This window comes from Anser cygnoides, chromosome 6, assembly GCF_040182565.1.
Source record: "Anser cygnoides isolate HZ-2024a breed goose chromosome 6, Taihu_goose_T2T_genome, whole genome shotgun sequence".
In the NCBI taxonomy this organism is placed as follows: domain Eukaryota; kingdom Metazoa; phylum Chordata; class Aves; order Anseriformes; family Anatidae; genus Anser; species Anser cygnoides.
In genome coordinates this window covers 1,744,827-1,761,535 of record NC_089878.1, presented here as the reverse complement: position 1 = coordinate 1,761,535, position 16,709 = coordinate 1,744,827, and the positions used below count along the sequence as shown (strand labels likewise).

Genomic DNA, 16,709 nt, shown 5'->3' with positions numbered 1-16,709 from the left:
GAAATACTGAAAGTTCAAGCAGAAACAAGAAGGGGAATGGTAGGGAGAACCAAGAGAAGAAAAAATAGGGAAAAGAAGATTTGGAGGAGAAATACAGCGTGAATATTGGAAGGAGAAAGAAGATAACAGGAGAAAAGGGAGAAAGGAAGTAAGAATAACAGTGGATATCCTTACTGGATTTGGCAACTTTTTTCTTTTTTTTTATGGGTTGTTTGAGTGATGCTAAGCCTAACTACTAAATACTACTGAATTTACTACTTACTAAAATAGTAGCAATAGGATATATTCTGAGAGTTTTGTGACAATGTAGGTTTCTGTTGGGGATAGACATGTACATGCTCTTTATTTTCGCGTATAACAAAGTAAAGTCCATATCCACTTTCTTAGGAAATAAGAAGTACTGTTTTGAAAACTGTAGAGACCCTTGTAAATAATCCTTGCAGTAAAAAAGGAAAGGAGTCACTTTGCATTTGGCCACTCAGACCAGAAGCAATCACAACACTTTAATGACCAAAAAGTTGTGGGGATTTGTGTTTCATGCAGCATTCATGGGTGTCAGATGCTGAATTTTTACTCTGGTGTCTTGACCTTCAGTAGTTTCTTAATCCATAGCAGTAGTCATTCTGTAATCATTCATCTAAGTAGTATTTATTGCCTTGACATCTCATTCAAGAGTGAAGAGTGGGTAGTGAAAAGTAACATCGAAGTAATTACTTACTGACATGCAGGAATTTTGTGATATTGTTTATTGTCTGTCAGTTCTCCTGTAGATTTTTGTACTCCCCCATATACGTGGTAGGAACTCTTTGTTTTTTCTGCAAGGTGCATCTAATATTGAAGTCTGGAAAGTGAGTGGATGCAGGGCGTGGGTGGCATCAAGCTGTACATGCATTGCAGATGGGTAGGTTGAATGAAATGTCAATTCATTAGCTAAAGAAAAAGGGGATAAATTAATTCTGGTTTTAAGCTGTTAGCACAGGACCATAAAAAGTGATATGCTAGTGGAATTTCATGGTCATGGGCTACCAAAACATCTAGTGTTTTGAACCTGCTGTTGAACAAGGGAAAGCAAACCACGCCGCCTCTGCTCCTACATTGTTACTGTGTGGAACAAGGCTGTCAGCCTCACTGCTCCATGGCATAGTTTCAGTTCCAGTTTCTTGATAGCTGAGAAGGAAATTCCTTGTACTTCTGTGTGTGCTGTATATATTGGAACATGGAAAAGAGAATTGGTGAATATAGATGATGCATTTCCATTGTTTCAGAAGATATAACGATGAAGCAGGAGACTTTTTGATGTTTTACTCTGGACTTAAGTAGTAACATGACTTTTCTCAGCCACCTACACTGATATGACTGAGCCATAAATGCAGTTTACTTTGTACTGTTACATGAATTACAGTGTATGCCAACTCAGGATTGAGAAAAAAAGTTACATATAAGAGGAAGTTAACACTGTTCGCAGCTGAGGATGCAGCATTCTGTATGTTTTATATTCCCTTTCAACTCTGTATACAAAGTAACGGTGACCCCCCATTACAGATATCCAAGTCAGAGAAGCTTTTTATGACACTTACTGAGAATTTTTTCTGGTATCCATGGCTTTAAATTTCTGACATGCAGTATGGTGTTGCTGAGAAACTGCTGTGTGGATGATGATGTGTAGTCTGTCTGCTGTCTGTCTCATGTTCCATTTAAACTGTATCTCCCGTACTGAATTATTTGACTGTTTTTGTCTCTGGTTAATATGGTATTATTTTTTTTAAGCTTCTATGTTAGTAAGACATTGAAAGTCTTCTAGGAATTTTTCATGGATTGTGTCTGTTTTTATACATGCTGTATTTCTTAATTAGTATTACTCTGAGAGTGTATTTTCAGTTCTTAATGTGTAGAAAACTTAAGAAAGCTGGTCTGAAGCAGTGCCATTACTAAAACAGTGTCACAATTTAGCAAAATTGGCTGTTACTACTAAATTAAAAATGTTGGGTTTAGATCTGATTTTTCAGAAGAAAATTCCTGCATCTGATTGAGTATTTCTGTCTCTCCAGACCAAAGTAACTCTTGAAATTCGTGGCTGACTCACATGTAGACCTTTGCGGCTTGCTAAATTTGGCTGTCCTATTGCTACAGTTCTGTAAAAAGGAGCTGGGTGTATCAAGGATGGAGAGCTTCAAGAAATAATGCAGTGCTTGTCTGTGTGCTCACAGCAGCTACGTGCATGAGCAGCTCACACATGGGCCTCATCCCACACAGATGCGTTGACCTAGGGGTGTAGGGTGACGCTGGTGTCACAGGAGTTGCGGAAAGAGCTGAGAAGGCTGCACTGGGCAGGGCCCCTTCCCCTCCTCCCCTTGATGCAGCAAGGCAGCAGCGGAGGCGGCCCAGCACACAGCCTGCATTGAGGCACCCTTTCCCCAGGCAAAGGTCTCAAGCTGCTGCTCAGTGAAAAAACCGGTCCTGTCCCATCTTTCCCATCCAACCCCCCCATTATTTTCTTATGAACTTACTGTTTTCACCTTTGGTAGCCAGCCGTTTTAAAGTAAGAGTTACAGCTCGCTTCTTTTTTTTTTTTTGTTTTTTCTTTTTTTCCCCCCTCCTCGGCTGGGGAGGCAGGGGTAGGAAGTTGGCGAGCCCCGAGGTCGGCTGCTGGCAGGGCCCTGGGCTGCGTGGCTTGGCGTGCGGCCTCCCCGCCCCGAGGGGAGGGGAGGGGAGAGCGAAGCAAAAGAAAGGAAGGGCCGCCGGCCGCTCGGCCGATGCCTGCGGGGCGCATGCGAGCAGGCAGCGGTGTTGCGCGGGGGGGACGTGCTCCAAAGGGGTGCGTCTCCTAGGTCGATTTTGTCCCGCTTTCCAGCACTGCTGCCGATTCCTGGCGGCCGCAAGGCTTAAGGCTCCGCGCCTTGCCCCGCCAAGGCCCGGCGCGGTGACTCAGCACTTGGGCGCGGGACGGGGACGGGGCCGTGGCCGGCCGGGAAATCGGGCAGGCAGCGCTGAGCACCGCGCACAGGGAGGGTAGCAGCCGGCAGAGGGGACGGGCGCGGGGGTTGTTTAAAAGGTAAGACAGGAGTGACCGAAATGAAAAAAAAAATGCTCCTCCTTCCCGGTATTGTGCAGCTACCACTGGGAGCTGAATACTCCCATTGTTTATGGGGCTGTGGGCTGAGCCTGCGGTCCGTGTTTCTGTATTCTTGTTAAGTCCGGCAGTGCCCCAATCAGTAAAACATTAGAGGAAAAAATAGTAACTTGATTAACCTCGTAGTTTATTTTATGTGATTTTCCTTCCCTCTGGATATATCTCAAAGCATAAATTAGAGATGCAGATTTACCACCTTTCTGTGTCGTTTCTTCTGCACTTCTAGCGCTAGCTGAAAACGTTAGTGTGAGCCATGACAAACCTTAGGGGTGGGGAGGTTCTGGCCCCGGCATGCCTTTAACATCGGGGGGATTTTGTGTTTTGTTTTTAGTGGAATAGGAATTGCTTTCTTGTTTTCTTTCTTTGCTTTACAAGTCACAACGTTTTATAAATGACTCATAAAAGATATAAAGTGGTAGAGAGTTCTAAAAACACAATAGCTGTAAACTGAACAATGGTTCAGGCAGTAAGCTGATAATATCTCATCTCATAGTGGTGCTAGAAGGGAGGGAGGACCAGCCCAATCTGCCTTCAATACAGAGGGGGGAAAAAATAGGTTATAGACAGCTGCTAAATGCAGCTCACATTAAGTGGTCTTGAGGATATTCAGAACTTAAAGCAGGAAAGGTTTGGAGTGTAGAGTCACTTCAAGAGTGACAGCAACAAATACTTAAATACTATTTTAAAGGTAGATGAACAAATTTGTTCTGGATCTTGCTTCAGTTCTGTTTGCTGATTGATTGCGCACACGTCCTATACACCACTCGACTCTGTTCTACTAAAGCTATGATTTTTTAGTTTAGTTGAAATCATTGGTTCCAAATTCTGAATAGTTTGAACCTGGTATATATATACACTTGTTGGTTTAGGCAAGAATCAATTTAGCCTAAGTTATGCTGCTAGATTTAGTTGATTAAAGCATCTGGACAGGGTTTAGCAGTAGCTTAGCTAAATTGATTGAAGTCTGATTTACTGTGAAGTGTTTACACACAATTTACAGTTTCCGTGTATAGATAACTAAGATCCAAAACTTCTGGTGGCAGCTTGTTTCTTAAGTGAAGAGGGTTTCACAACCTATAGGGCTTAATAGGAGGAAAGAAGGAATGTGAAGAACAGTTATTGAACCGTGGGAGAGTAAGGTTGAATACAGGAAAAAGCAGTCTGAGCTTTTTCTTTTTACATGGGCTGTGACTCCTGACAAGGGACAGGACAGCATGCGGAATTCCAGCCTTCAGTCAAACTACTTGTCTGAAATGTGATATGGTGCTTGTATCCTAGCTGGGTGCTAAGATTTGGGGATTATATTTTCTACCTGTCCCTGAACACAAAACTGCAGCAATCTCTTTTCTGTGCCCCCAACATGGTACGATAGTGTTTGTGGTTTGCTGAGCTGTCCTCCCAGATGCTTCCAAGGCTTTGAATTTGGATGTTCTTTCCCCACTCCACTTCCCTGATTTGTTTTTTTTCTTGTGCTCCCTCATTAGCTTTGCTAATTCCAGCTGCTCTGAACAAAGACTAAGGACTTGCCTGTTAGGGCAGAAGGCACTGAAGCACTTTCTTAAACAAGTTTCCCTATGTAACCTATACAGACAGAAAAGAATCACCTAAGTTACACAGAAGTTGGTGTGGTGGAAGGGTGATGAGTGTCTATTAAACCTCAGTAGGATTGAGTTGCTTCTACAGAGCCTATTTAGATTGAGTGCTACTACATTTTATTTGACATTTACATAAGGGAGGCTTTAGGTCTTTCTATGCCAAATGCAAAACAGAGTTTGATGGCAGAATATGATTGGGAGTGGATGGATATTCCACGGCTTCAGCTCAGTGCCGTATTTGGAACAGAGGAACACCTTCCTGCCACAGCCACAGAAGCGTGAGCCTTCAGACTGCAGATCAAGGAATATCAGTGATTTTACCACTGCACTCTTTCCACTGAGAATTGTAATATGTTACTGCAGGGACTCTTCTCACCCACCAATAATGGAGAGAAGCAAAGCTCTAAATGTTAAAGATGACTGAAAGAAATTTTAAAAACTTAGATTGGAAGGGGCCTCTTGAGATCATCTAGCCCAGGTTTCTGCTCAGCACAGGGCTAATGCCAAAGTTAGACTGGATTGTTCAGAGCATCTCCCAACTCTGCTCTCTGTAGTTTTGTTTGTAGAAGGAAGTTTCAAGTTGATTTAAAAGGAAACTATCTTTTGCAGAGAATTCAGGTCTTTAAAACAGCTGTTGGATGAAATCTCGCTACAAGGATTGTTGAAGATCCAAGTGTTACCAACATTTGATTTCAACTTTCAAGCAGAGAGACTGTCAGCTCCAGCAACATGGGGGATGGTGTCAACTTGCAGTTCCGTCAGCAGCTTCTGCTCATTGATGGAAATCTGGGGGCTGAAGATGTAGCAGCTTTAAAATTTCTCTGTACTGATTTGATCCCCTTCAAAAAACTGGAAAATGTACAGTCCGCAGTGGATATCTTTCAGCTTCTTATGGCTGAAGATTACCTTAATGAGGAAGATACTTTCCTGCTAGCTGAACTCTTATACAGAATTAAATGTCATTTCTTGCTCCATAAACTTGGCTATACCAAGGAGAAAGTGCAAGAATGTCTGCATGAGAAGGGAAGAGTGTCTCCATACAGGTAACTTTGCAGTGGGATTTTGTTCTCTTTATTACTGCCATCTGTACCGTGCTGTTTCTCTTTCCTTTAAATTCTCTGTTTGCTTTTAGTTTCTATACCATCTTTTCTGCTTTTGTCTCACTGCGTCTCTGTTACAGGCAGATGCTGTATGAATTGTCAGAGAACATTACCAATGAGATGTTGCAGGAAATTGTATTCCTCCTGAGAAACCGTCTCCCAAAGCGACGTAGAACTACTGTATGTGAGAAGAAAGCTAAATGTATATATGGCAGGGAGGGAATGAATGTTGGGGTGGAGGTGGAATGGGAGGAAAAACATAAAGAGAAAAGTCTTTGACAGAACAGGGCACGATCTGCAATTAGGTCAATTATTTATATGGTTAGCAAGGAGGAAGCTCCTTCTTCCTGTGATGTAAAATTGACTGCTAAGACCGTGTTGGTAGGAGGCAAAGCAGATGATATGATTTTTTTCAGTCAGACAGGGCTGAGGCAAAAGGTTTTAAGTTCTAAAGAACGATAAATATATTTCATTCTCTTTGTCAGTCTGCTCTAGAATTGCTGATTTTATTGGAAAAACAGGGCCTATTAACTGAAAACAATGTACAGATGCTGGAGGAAGTCTGTATGAATGTTTCACCTGATCTCCTGGAAACAGTTAACAGCTACAGAAGGGCAAAAGGTGAGATACTCAGAGTCAGGGAATAGGTTTGCTAAAATGCAGAAAGCTCTACAAGGGTCTTAACAACTGAACCTCAAGGTTCTATGTGTGCATTGCTGGAGCAGGAACTAGAGTGGGATTATCCAAGTATCTTCACGCACAAGTTTGGCATAATGGTCCCTAACTTGCATTACTGCAATATCCTTGGGTAGGGATGTGCTTGAAAATCTGAGGCCACACAGAGCAGTCCAGCACATACAGAACAGGCTGGGAAACTAAAAATCCATTTATAGTTACACCACACTCCTCAGTTTCCACATGAATAGCATTGAGATGATGATGACTGTCCTGTAAAAGGCACTTTGTGATATATAAATGTATACTACAATAAGGCAGTTGTCTGCTAGTAAGATGGAAAGGCAAGTCGTGTGCATGTTTGTCTGATTCCTAGTAAACTTTATTATTAAATGTGTAATTCACGTTCTCAGGGGTTATGCTGTGGTTTCTAATATTCCTTCATTTAATGTCCTGCGGAGTGACTATAAACATATTGGGGAAAAGGTTCTATTTCATTTTATTTTAGCACTGGGAAAAAAAAAAATCTGGGAAGTATGAAGCTGTCTCCCCAGTAGGTGCAAGGGCGCTCAGCACTTCATGAATTCCAGTCCCCCCTATTTCCTGAGTGTGTTTCAAAGTTGCTTTATATTTTAATGCACCTTTCACTAAGTATAGATCTGCATTTGCCTTGATGTGCAGATTCATAGTCGTTTAACTAAAAGGCACTTGATTTCTCTCATTTACTGTCTCTTTTTGCTCTTTTTAGTGTCTCTGCCTCAGCAGGAGAATACTCTGCCAGTCAAGGAATCTTCAGTGTCTCACACTGTAGGCATCAGAGCACTGAATTTCCCACAGGTACACTGGAGCACACGCTGTCTACCAGAGTTTTAGTGGTGGTGGTGTTTCATTTTTTTTTCTGTGTCTTTATTTTGAAACCATACTGCCTGTGAGATCTTTCACTAAATCTTCCCACTTGATTTTGGAAGGGAAAAAGCATATTTGTTTAGCATGTAAGAAATATAGCTGCATATAACATCAAATAGTGGAATTTGAAATACTACTGTTGTTCATGTACAACTGGGGAAAAAGCAGTATTGCGAAGAGAGATGAGTGAGGGAGAGTGTAAAGGCGCCTTCTATAGAACAGGTCAGTCAGTGAGGATTTCTAAAGTTTTGGCTGATTGTCACTAAACTATCTCTAGTAGTTAACACCATATTTTGATAATCAGTTCAGACCGCTGCTTCTAAAGGAAGTCATCCCATTTTCTCTATGTACCAGTCCTTAGTCAGTTAGGTCCTTCTTGCAGCTGGATGATGAATCAGGTTAGGAAACCTAACTTATCTGGGATATAACCAATCTCTCTCTTGGAGGGAAAAGGAGAGGAATGGAAGTAGTTCTATCCCAATTCTAAATGAGGAAAGCCAATGAACGTTTTGGCAATACTTCCCAGAAGTAGATATTCTGGTAGACAAGAGATAAGGAAAATGGCCTATTTAGTATCATGAAGGGCTTGCATTATTGCAGCTTTGAGTTACAGTTGCTCTACTTGTGAAGAGGATTTGGGAAAGCTTTCATGCATGGCACTTAGCATGGTAAGAAAATTAATGTAGCTTTATTAAGAAAAGATAGATTCAAAAAAATTTGAACAATTTACTATCCAAGAAAATTAATATGGGACCATGTTGGACCGTTATTTTGTTTGCAGTGAATGCCTACCCCTATATTTAGAAATCATTTGGAAGTAAAAGAAAATTATTTGCTGTTTCCCTTTATCCTTAAGAGAAAGTACTGTTGTTTGTAGCTCCATGAGATTTGCACTAAGTGGAGAAGTCTTTTGTAATTTCATTATTAAATGCCTTGCCACTTGTAGGAATTCAGTATTTTTCCTACCCACTACTTAGAAAACTTTGGTGTTTATTAATCCAATTTTGCTAAAATCACTATGAAAATATATATATGATGATTTTTAACATGTTGTTTCCCCCACTCAAAAAACAGGAGACTTCAATCAGATCTGTCAGTTCTAATGTCAACGGTAAGACTTGCTGAAAACATCTGTTTCTTGATACCTTTATGTTTAAAGTTATATGCTTTTATTTACTCTAGTAAATTTTTAGCATTTGGTTTAATGCAACACGCTTATCTTGCTATCTCCTTTCAAAGGGTCTTTTGCTTTCTGCACTGGTAGATTTGAAGGATTCCTGTTCTTATATAAATGGGAGAAATGAAAATTGGCAAATCCTGTGTACCTTGTTAGTCATTTACTAGAAACTATCAAACGTGTTTTTTCCTAAGTGAAATAAGGGCTGGTCTGATTAGTAGAAAAAAGATTGTTTCCCAAGAATTAAAAACAAGTGTTCTATTTAAATATGTCTGAAAGGACAAGAGAAGGGGACACTATGACTATAAAATTGAAATGTTAATTATTTGTGTGCAGGACTTTACCTTGGATTTCTTTTGCTTTAAATACAGATCATTATGCTGAAGAACCTCAGAGCCTTTGGGAGCATGTTGGAAATGTGCACTCCATACCCAGCAGGCAAGGTTTGTCTTCTCTTAAAGTTTTAGTATTAAACTATTTTTATTCCGCACTGTCTGGAATCTAGTATATTGTTTAAAAGGACGACACCATTTATTGTAGTCCTTTCTGCCATACCTCTTGGATCCTTATAGAGGAAGTGAGAAAGAGCCTTGGACTTCTTGTCTCTCCATTCCAGTTCCCTCACTAAAGGAAGATATCAGGAAGATCTATGCCCACTCTTCCAGGCATTTGCAGAACGACTGTTTAACTAAGCAGAAAATAAAAGGTCTGAGGACAGAAACAGGCAAACAAAAAAATGGCTTTTGTTCCTGGCACCTTTATTCACTAGGGAGAGCATAACATGTATGGTTTGCACATCTTCCAGTAGCTTGCTGGAGTAAGTGAAGTTACTAGATTACCAGTTCAAGGAGTTGTTAGGTGTTGCACAGTGGAGAGGGATGTTTTGAGTGCGTTAAGTAGCATATGATTTGTACAAGAGGAGGGGATAGTTTTAGGGTATTCGGAAGGAAAAGTAAATAAAGTTGCCATAAGTAAAGTTATATTTTGGATTAGATCTCTGAAAAGATTCCTTACAAAGAACAGGAGATAGTTTACATCCATCTTTGTGACTCCACAACAGATGTTGTAACGTATCACAGCACAACGTTTGTTCTTTTCAACTTCCACTGTCTGTCGAGGTACCCTTGAAAGTCTATCTGAGAGGTATTATGAGTGACTCAGGAACAGAAAAAAAATCTATAATGGGAGCTTCAGTAGTAACATCATAGATCCAACTTACAATGCAGTTTATTTCTAGTTATTTACAAATGAAAAATTCATTGGACTGTCTCAGGTAGAGTCTGTCCTTGTAGCCTAGATATCTTTGTTCCATAAAACAAGTACAAATGGAAACCTTGCTTTTGTCACGAAAGTATATGTAATAAAAATAACTGGAGACACGTCCAGAATAGATCCTTTGTACATGACAATGTTATCTCATACAGAAGAGTTATTCCTTTCAATGTAACAATATTTGAAATAATAAAATTGTTGCACTGTAGTTATACTCCTTTTGGCTACATACACTAATAGTAGATTTCTCCTCATTAATATTTATACTGTTTTTTCCCTAGATAACAAAGCGGCTACTCTTACACAAAGCTTGTCTAAAATGAACCTGGATCTGCCTAGAGAATTCAGCAATGTAGAAAATGAATCCAAGGTTTGAGATAATCTCTTAAATCCTTCTTTGTGAATACGTAGGTGCATGAGGTCTTCATCCCTCTAATGGCATTTATCATGCAAGAACATGTGAGATTTCTATGTGTCTTATGAAGTTTGTTGCAAAGACTTTGTAAGAAGGTTAAAAGAAGGCAAGTGTGTTCAGTAAGCTATTACAGGCATGTAGCAATCTTCCTCGATAAACCAGGGGTCATGGTTTAGAAGGAAAGATCCCTTTTGTGAGATACCTTCTTAGAAGACTTGTGTGTACTCTTGTACAGCAGCGTAATGAATTCTCCCTCCGTCTTTTTCCTTCTGATAAGCACAGATATTGAGGGAGCAAGTTGTTGCATTTGTTTATATCCATTTATATACATGAGTCCAGAGAAGGGCAACGAAGCTGATGAGGGGTCTGGAGAACAAGTCTTATGAGGGGCGGCTGAGGGAGCTGGGGTTGTTCAGTCTGGAGAAGAGGAAGCTCAGGGGTGACCTTATCGCACTCTATAGGTACCTTAAAGGAGGCTGTGGCAAGGTGGGGATTGGTCTATTCTCCCACGTGCCTGGTGACAGGACGAGGGAGAATGGGCTAAAGTTGTGCCAGGGGAGGTTTAGGTTGGATATGAGGAAGGCCTTCTTTACCGAAAGGGTTGTTAGGCATTGGAATGGGCTGTCCAGGGAGGTGGTCGAGTCACCATCCCTGGAGGTCTTTAAAAGACATTTAGATGTAGCCCTTAGTGATATGGTTTAGTGGAGGACTTGTTAGTGTTAGGTCATAGGTTGGACTCGGTGATCTTGGAGGTCTCTTCCAACCTAGATGATTCTGTGATTTAATTTCTTGCAGTTCTGTGCCATAATGTATCTTTTCATCAACTGATGTTCAGGCTGCTGTAGCCAAAGTACTGTTTGCTGCTGTTGAAGTAGCTGATAGAGTACTGCCTTCGTTTTTTTCCTACTAAACTGCACATACCCACATATTCTCAGTTGTCCTTTCTAGTGAACAGAGAGGAACTGAAGTGGTGGAACGTTATGATTTTAACCTGAGGTTGGAATTGAAGGGGTGGTACTTGTAATTTCGGTGACTTCTCAGTTTTTAAAACATGCTTTTTTAAAAGGGGGAGGTAACTTTTAAGTCTTAGCAAAACTGCTAGTGTGGCAGGTTTGTGCACATCCATGATCTCTGTTCTGTTTGCATCCCTTTCCAGTGGATCAGTATGAACCACCTGCTCTAGGTATTCACTACCACTCAAAAACTCAACACATGTGTCTAACATCATGCACGCAGAGGCACCATTGAGTTCCAGCTTTCCAAAAATAAGCCAGAGTCCTAGGTGTCTATGATTTTTTGGATGCCAATTTTGAGACATGTTAAGGAAATAGTTACTAGAGCTTACACATCCATCACTGAAGTGTTGAAGAAGTTTGGTGAGGCTGTAAGCTTTTTTTCTTCTCCTTTCTACAGAAGATATCAAGTTACAAAATGGATGGCCCAAAGAGAGGATTTTGTATTGTTATTAATAATGTTACATTTGATGGGGTTCTTCAAGAGAGGAAGGGTTCTTCTAAAGATGCTGGTAAGTTCCTGAAGTGAGATTTTTGGAGGGTTAGTTTCTGTATTTCACCATGCAAGTTGATTTGTCTGGTACTGCTCTGGATGTTATTGTGTATGTTTTAGTAAGTATTTTTAAACAGTAAAATTTTTGATTTTGTTAAATTATGTCACTTGTATATCTTGGGGGGAAGAACTAAAGGCTGAGTAACCACTGAATTTCTCATACAGTTGGATCATTCTTAAATCATTTTTAGAATCCCTTTTTATTTAGTCTTTATCTATAACCGTAAAAAAAGAATTAAAACTAAACCAACATTTTTGTATAATATAATGCAAAATTCTTTAATCAACTCTATGCATACTCTTTTATTCTATTCATTCTATTTATCTTTTGTTTATTAAACTCTATAATAGTCAAAACTGCAGTTGGAAATAATGATCTGAGGAAGGTTTTGAAAGAGTTTCTAATCTGAAACTCTGGGGGGATTCCTAATATTTTCAGGTTTCATTTGTGAGCTCACTTAGTGTGTCATTTTATAATGTCATTGTATGTTCTGAAGCTTGTCTGGAAAGATTCAGTGACAGTGTTTGAACTGATGCCATCTTACTCAGTTAACCTTTATTTGATACTAGTGTAAGGATGAATCTGCAGAAGTATCAGGGTGTGAGGTCTTTCACAGTTAAGATTAGCTTGCATGGTGACCTTAAAATAGTTTTCTACTGCCTCATTTTTTCTTTTTTCTTTGAATAATTACAGAGGAGCTAGAGAGAGTATTCACATGGCTTGGTCTGGATGTGAAGACTTACATAGATCAGACGTCTGAGCAGATTAAAGAACTCATGGAAATGTGGCAGCAATTGAAAGATCACAAGGATAGGGACTGTTTCATTTGTTGTATTCTATCTCATGGAGAGTCAGGAGCAATCTATGGGAAAGATGGAGAGCTTGTATCAATCCGCATGATCATGTCCTACTTCACTGCCAAACAGTGTCCACAGCTAGCTGAAAAACCCAAATTATTCTTTATCCAAGCTTGCCAGGGTAAAGAGATACAGCGTCCAGTCTATGTTGAAGCTGATGCACGAATTCCTGACTTCTCTTCTACGCAACAGAGCCTTTCTCCTTCTGAGAGTATTCCTGAAGAGGCAGACTTCCTCCTAGGCATGGCCACAATTGATGGATATGCCTCTTTCCGGCATGTTCAACAGGGTACTTGGTATATTCAGGCCCTGTGCAGCAAGCTGCAGTTGTTGGTACCAAGGTAAATACTTAATTACTTAGCTCTTCTTCGAAAATATGGGAGGAACTTCCCCACTCCTTTTCTTTTTTCTCTCTGAAGTCATATTCAAATAGGAACAGCCCATGGACAAAATTAGTTAAACTGATGATTTGTTCGCTCATCTTTGATAAATTTACATTAACACCTCTAGTACCATAGAGACTATTGGGACGATGTGGAGCTTACTGTAAAAAAAAAAAAAATCCACCTCAAAACCTCTGAATCTCCAACCTATATTCTGTTAGCCATCTGTTTCTTAGATAAAAATATTGTAACATCCTTTTACATTACTAGTTGAATCAAGCAAGGCTTGAACTCAAATGAGATCAAAAGAAGGGAAATTTGGAGAAAAGGATGTTTTTTCTTTTTATGTTATAAAAGTTTGTACTATAGCTTCTAGATGATCAGAGAGATGTTACACGGAGAAACAATACCATCTGCTCATAATTAAATCTTTTTCTTCTTATTTTTTCCTTTCCTTTTGGCTGCAGGGGTGAAGATATTTTGTCCATTCTTACAGAAGTTAATGAAGATGTGGGCAGGCGTGTTGACCGCTGGGGGACAAAGAAGCAGATGCCTCAGCCAGCTTATACCTTAAGAAGAAAATTTATATTCCCTATACCTAAAGACCCTCCTCCTTCACAGCAATATTGAGGCTTTTTAAATACATACTTTTGTCATCACATCTCATTTAAATGCAATTCACTGCACTGCCTGTTTAAGGCAGTTACTCAGACTTCTCAGGAGCTGTTAGTGTCAAGGCAAGGCCTCTTTTTTCTTTTTTCCCCCAAAAGAAACTGTGAGGATACACAGTTAATACAATCCATGTGCTAGCTATTTAAATAACATATGTATACACAGAGTTTTCAAGGTTGGGAGAAGCATGTTTCTATCATGTTAAACATTTTTGTGCCTGCAGACACAAAAGCGTACGTCTGTCAGCATAAGGGTTACGTGTAGCTTTCTATATATTCTTTATATATCTAAACCAGGATGTTAGGTTTAGGCTCATCATGTTTTATTTTGCATGCTAACAATTTTTAAACCTACCTCTAAAACCACTAGTTTTGTTCACAGAGAAGGACAAAGGAGGGAATAAGAGGAGAAAGGTTAAGTAGTAGACAGAGAAGGATTTTGTTCATCTCTAATTTAAATTACTTTTAACATTATGGAGAAGCAGGTAACTCTTGAAATCAGCAATTTGTTCAGCAGTGCTCACTGATGCCATGTAATAGCTAACATGAACCTCATGTACAGTGGTATGTTTCCAAAATTGAGTATAGCCAAAATGCTGTAGAACTCCCTCTGTGAAAACTTGTGAACTGTCACTTCTCCATCACTTCTTGGAATAAGTTAGGGTAGACCAGGTATGCACTGTGAAATAATGGCACTCAGCTGTGTATCTACATATGTTCATCAGATTGATTAACTTAAAGCATTACATTTTCTGATTTCTCATTTTAAGGTCTAAAATAAAGCTGTATAAGGACACAAGCCGCCTTCTTGATTAAGCTTTTAACAGCACTTTTTAGCATTAACTGAAATAATATAATGTTATTCTGTTATGATACTATGTGTATCTGTGTCCTCCTCTTTGTTACTGAATTAAATGTATATATATTTTTTAAGAGCTTGGGTAGACAAAACATTTGCAATGGGCTAACGTTTATCCTTGTTTCTGCCTGCCTGCTGCACTTAAGAATACAATAGAATAGAATAGTTTGGTTGGAAGAGACCTTCAAAGATCATCTTGTTTACCTGGCTGACCACTTCAGGGCTAAGCAAAAGTTAAAGCATATAGCTGAGGGCATTGTCCAAATGCCTATTGAACACTGACAGGCATGCGGCATCAACCGCCTGTCTAGGAATTCTGCTCTAGTGTTTGACCATGATAAAGAAATTCTTTCTAATACCTAGTCTGAACCTTCCCAGCACAGCTTTGTGCCATTCCCTTGTGTTCTAGCTTTGTTGGGCTGCATGAATCAATGGGATTTTAACTGCTTCAGGGTTTAAGCTGAAGTGAAACTTTGTTTCAGCAAAACACTGATTTTTTTCTACATTTGCTAGCCATAAAATAGCTTGAAACTTAGGGTTAAGATTTGAGATAGCACAGTTGAGTGCTATTGGAAGCAATTTTTAGTTTGCAGTATAAAAGATTTTTAGGAAGGGAGTTTTGCATCATCCAAAGCATTAAAATACAGCCAATCTGCCAAAACATGTCAGTTACTTTTTATCATGATGAATTGACAGGTGTGTGACCCGTAGCATCCTATATCATATGAATTATTGTCGCTGCTACACTTGAAGTACACTTGAAGTCACACTTGTGCCACAGACAGAAAATGTTTTGTCTGTTAGTAGAACATATAACAAACTTAACAGATTGAAGTGTCTGGCTCAAAATTGCTATTCAGACTTGGTGCACTCTTCTTTTGTATGTTTAGGTAACAATTGAATTTTATCAATACAGAGTAAACACAACAATCTTGACCTTGTTTTGGGGGATCTTGGTTTCATTCTTAATTTTGCTAGACAGAGAACATCATCATGTTCTCTTGCTCTCTCTGTAGGAACCTCCGCATGAGTAGTCTCCAGTTAAACGGTAGGTGGATAAACGCAGCCAGGAAGAGTTTAAGCTGACTTCTGCCATGAGTTCCCTGGGGAGAGGGATCCACACTGTGAAGTATAAAAGACTGGTGAAGTCTCCCTCGCTCATAATAAGGCTTGTTCACACACAGGTTACTGTATCGTGATTTGTAGTATCCAGTGTGAAAATTGTGCTTGTTTGTGTTGAGGTTTGTGATTATATGGCTGCACGCTGTAATACTTGGGTGCACCCAGTGGCACTTTGTCAGGACAAGCCTGCAGGCAGGAAAGGCTTAGCACTGTAACCACAGCTGCCATTCAGCAAGGTTTTTAAAGTTTTCACGTGATCTCCTGTGGTGTGAGACAGCAGTCTGAAAGTCTTGGGTAAAAAACACCCACTGTTCCCTCAGCTTAGATGTTAATCACTGCTTGCTGTCCATGTTGTACTCTTTCAGTGTCTCTCTAGGAATATAGAGCTTGTGCTACAAAGAAATCAGCCTAATCCAACAAAAAGTGGTTGGTTTCTTTAAGGACTTGATGATGCATACAGAAGCATGTGTACATATGCATGCTTGTCACCTACAGAATTAAAGAAGGGTTGTCACTTGTGCAATTCCTGTTTAGACAGATTGAAGTGGAAGTAGTGTAAAATGAGTCTTCCTGTGGGGAAGATGCGTCTTTGGAAAATCATGATCTTAAATGAGAGTTTGTAACATTCACAAGTCCTATCCATACTGATTTATTTATTTATTTATTTATTTTTGTAGGAGCTGTTTATCCTGGCTTTTGCCAGTAGCAGCCAGTCACTACAGTTGCTAAGTAGTCAGTAGCCTCAGCATTTTTGCTTCCTCTAGGCCAGCCTTTCTGGGAGTGCTGGATTTTTGGTAGGCTGCTGTACAAAGAATTGGCTGGATCATTGAGACAGTTCTATGGGAAGCCACAGGAACAAAACGGGTGCAGGGGAGCTGTGGGAAGTTGAAGGGACTAAAGACTAAAAAAGGAACAGGAATAGTTTGGGGAAGGACAATAGAGGAAGAAATAGGAAGTGAAACAGTAAAGACAAACAGGAA

General features: G+C 39.9%; 1 protein-coding gene across 3 annotated transcripts; it reads left to right on the top strand.

Annotated features, from left to right (window-relative positions):
• The first annotated feature begins 18 nt into the window (after positions 1–18).
• On the top strand, positions 19–15,543 carry LOC106040000 (caspase-10). 3 transcript variants are annotated; one of them, XM_048058536.2, is made up of 11 exons: positions 19–148; positions 5,335–5,768; positions 5,906–6,005; positions 6,311–6,446; positions 7,249–7,337; positions 8,481–8,517; positions 8,955–9,026; positions 10,137–10,225; positions 11,684–11,795; positions 12,531–13,035; positions 13,545–15,543. In XM_048058536.2, exons 2-11 carry the CDS (start codon positions 5,455–5,457, stop codon positions 13,705–13,707), a joined length of 1,617 nt encoding a protein of 538 aa, XP_047914493.1. In that variant the 5' UTR covers positions 19–148; positions 5,335–5,454; the 3' UTR covers positions 13,708–15,543. The 3 variants fall into 3 exon arrangements, with proteins under 3 accessions (XP_047914493.1, XP_013043022.1, XP_047914492.1); XM_013187568.3 differs by having other exon boundaries at positions 66–3,052; XM_048058535.2 differs by lacking the exon at positions 19–148 and adding an exon at positions 2,794–2,815.
• The last annotated feature ends 1,166 nt before the right edge of the window (positions 15,544–16,709 follow it).

Bases quoted from the DNA above. Each gene is read 5' to 3' on its own strand.
- LOC106040000 (XM_048058536.2), top strand. From the start codon at position 5,455: ATGGGGGATGGTGTCAACTTGCAGTTCCGTCAGCAGCTTCTGCTCATT. The intron at 10,226-11,683 runs GTTTGAGATAAT...TCCTTTCTACAG, and splicing joins ATGTAGAAAATGAATCCAAG to AAGATATCAAGTTACAAAAT. The intron at 11,796-12,530 runs GTAAGTTCCTGA...GAATAATTACAG, and splicing joins GGGTTCTTCTAAAGATGCTG to AGGAGCTAGAGAGAGTATTC.